The sequence below is a fragment of the Rutidosis leptorrhynchoides genome, chromosome 1, assembly GCF_046630445.1.
Source record: "Rutidosis leptorrhynchoides isolate AG116_Rl617_1_P2 chromosome 1, CSIRO_AGI_Rlap_v1, whole genome shotgun sequence".
NCBI classification, from domain to species: domain Eukaryota; kingdom Viridiplantae; phylum Streptophyta; class Magnoliopsida; order Asterales; family Asteraceae; genus Rutidosis; species Rutidosis leptorrhynchoides.
In genome coordinates, this window is record NC_092333.1 from 474,132,069 (window position 1) to 474,135,363 (window position 3,295).

Here is a 3,295-nt window from a genome sequence, read left to right on the forward strand (position 1 = left end):
CTTACGTGGATGCCGGAATCTTTCTGCTGCTAACTGGTTATTAATACATGAAAATCGTTTGTAAATAACATACTGAACAAGTTATTGTAAACGGTAAAATGCTTTTATTCATTCATGAAAATGAAAAACGTACATAGATTCTTTATTGAAAAAGAAAGACATGAACATCAAGATAGCCGTAAGTTGAAGTGATCAGTTTCAGTCACGGTATCCATCTAAATATCAGTGTAGCATCTAGCCACTTTTGTTTCCCTTAGCGGGCGTTCCATCTCGATTGGAGCTTTCAAGACTTTTTGTCCTGGAAAGTTTTGGTGCCGGACTAAGGTGTTCAGTTGTTCCATGGTTATCGATAAATTGTTCTTCCCATCCCGGCTGATAGCGCCAGCCAACACTCCCATTTTGGTTTTGTAAGAGTTAGTTGGGCTCTTTCTGTTAGAGTATGATGCTGGAGGGAAGTAACTTAGCCATTTAAGCACTAACACACGTTTTTCTTCCAAGATGTGAGGTGTCTTGCTTTCTGGTGTTCTTCGTGTGTCTTGAGTATTGCCACTTACCAGGAAAGGCTGTCGGGTGGATTCGACTGTAGCCACACCTTTCCGGGTTGGAAATTTAAGCAAGCCATGAGCGGTGGAGGTTATGGCGTTAAACTTTCTGAAGAAGTTTCTTCCCAAGATCACATTTGTGGCGGTCACAGATTTGACCACATAAAAGTCAATGACCTCACTACGGAGGTAGGGCTTTGTGCCTACCATCACCGTTGCCTTGAGTTTTCCTATGGGTTCTTCCGTAGAGCCCGCAGATCCAGATATGATGGCGTTGGAGTACCTCATTTTTCTACCGACATATTTTGGGAGTTGGGAAAGGCAATGGGCGTACAAGACATCAACCTCACTCCCGGTATCAGTGTACATTTCCTGGACACGAAATCCGTCGATCAAGCCGTCAATCATCACAGGTTCTTCCCGAGCGTATCGTTTCGGTAACCTAGGGAATGTGATTGCCGTGTCTCTCCAGGGGTCGATCTCATCTTTTTCAATACTGATCATGTTGATAACAACTTTATCTTTCGCCTTCTCACGTTTCTTACCGTCTTCCTTCTGCCAAATGAATGTTTTGTTGGGGTCGGCCTTCTTGAACTTCCGTCCTGACAACAAGTGATTGAGTTCGCCTGCTTTGATTTTCGCGATGATTTCGTGTATCAACGCCTTGCATTCATTCGTGTCATGGCCATTGTCTTCGTGGAACTCACAATACTTGTCTGACTTTTGACCATCACGTTTTTCAGTGGTGCCAGAGGGGAAAACTTTGCCTTTACGGGTTCTGTTAACAGTATTTCCCTTGGAGTTTTGGATAGGCTATCGATTAGAGACCCCTTATCAAATGGTCTTCAGCTGCTCTTATCATGCCTATGGCTGTCATGGCTTTTGCCGTGACTGTTGTGGCCTTTGTGATGGCTTTCGCTGCGTCTGCTGCTGTCGTGACGGTGCCTGCTATCGCTTCTTCTTTCCTCTTCTCTTTTCTTCTCATCCCGGTGATACCCGGCCTGTCTTTCCCTTCCAGAGTGTTGGTACTGCCTTGCTACCGTTGCGGCATCTGCGAATGTACTCGGGATGTTCCACCGGAGTTCAGAGACGAGTGATGGGTGTGTATCTTTATCCAGGCATGTTATGAATCTGAAAATCTGCAGTGTTTCTGGGAGTCCTGGTATTTTTTGACACTCCAGCATATACCTTGTGATGAAGCTTTCGATTTCCTCTCCCCGGTACATTGGGATTTCGTGAGCATACAGGTGTGCATACGTATGTCGGCAGAGGTTCTGATATTGCATGAGAAACTTTTCTCGCAAGTCTGCAAAGCATGTGATTCCATTTGGTGGTAAATTAGTAAACCATTCCCTGGCAGTCGACTGTAGGACAGTCAGAAAGAGATGACACGCCACCTCATCTGTCATGACCCAAAAATTTCGGTCAAATTTAAACTCTGATAACTCCGACAAGATAAGCAAATTGATGTGTTGCATTAAAATATTTTTTCATACATTTAATTAACCATTGGACTTTACCCTACGATTCACGAACAACCTATAATTTAAAACTCGAACCCGTCATGATTTATATATGATTTTACTTTCTTAAATGAAAACGTTTTATAATATAATAATTTCTATTATTATAACCTCTTAATAAAATAATTTTGAATATAATTAGTTCTAGAAAACTAAATTTTATAATATTTATATATGAAATGATAAAAATTTACTATTAAACGATGCTATTTCAAATTAAAAATTTAACGTATTAAGTCATTTTATTTTTATGATATAATTTTTGTAATTTTTTTAAGAAACGAAGTTAAATTAAAAATGTATAATTTGTAAAGCACAACGTACAACAACATGTAGCTTAAATAGTTGAATTTAAATTAATTCATTTACTATTCATTAAATAGTAAATGAAACGAAATTAATTCATTTACTATTCACATAAAAACGACATGATTGAAATTATTAATTATAAGTTACATAAAATACCCCTGAAGTATTTTAAAAATACGACTTTTTAAAAATTTACGATTCATATTAGATTCAAAATTTATTATTATATTATTATATTTTATTTCAATATTATTATATTATTATATTTATTATATTATTATATTTAAATTAATATTATATTATATATCTTTATCCAGTCAAAAATTAGGAAAACACATATTACGCTTATAAACTTTATAAACGAACTTTTTTACAACTAAATTTATAAAGCTTAAGACCAAAACATATATATATATATATATATATATATATATATATATATATATATATATATATATATATATATATATATATATATATATATATATATATATATATATATATATTCATATATAAAAAATTGGAATTTTTATTCATATTTATACCCGTCAATTATTAGCAACAGAATACGAAATGCCGGTCCGTGAAAACTGTCGACAGGTATTATTGAATTCTAAATCACACATTTTTATTTTCATATTATTATATTATTATATTATTATTATATTATTACTTTATTATAATATTATATTATTATATTCTATTTCAATATTATTATATTATTATATTTACTTATATATACTACATTCATGTTCTAGTTGAAATCACACATATCACATATAGATCATATGTTACTCCGTAATTAACTATATTATTGTTATTATTATTATAATTATTATTCTTAATATTATTATTCTTAATCTTATTATTAATTAGTAGTATTAGTATTATGGTTACAAAATATACGTAAAATACTACGAC

At 33.7% G+C, this 3,295-nt stretch overlaps 1 protein-coding gene across 1 annotated transcript; it reads right to left on the minus strand.

Annotated features, from left to right (window-relative positions):
* Positions 1 to 215: 215 nt before the first annotated feature.
* Positions 216 to 1,951, minus strand: LOC139839617 (uncharacterized). Its single transcript, XM_071829734.1, has 2 exons — positions 1,407 to 1,951; positions 216 to 1,320 (listed from the first exon to the last, which is right to left on the minus strand). Exons 1-2 carry the CDS (start codon positions 1,949 to 1,951, stop codon positions 216 to 218), a joined length of 1,650 nt encoding a protein of 549 aa, XP_071685835.1.
* Between the last annotated feature and the right edge of the window lie 1,344 nt (positions 1,952 to 3,295).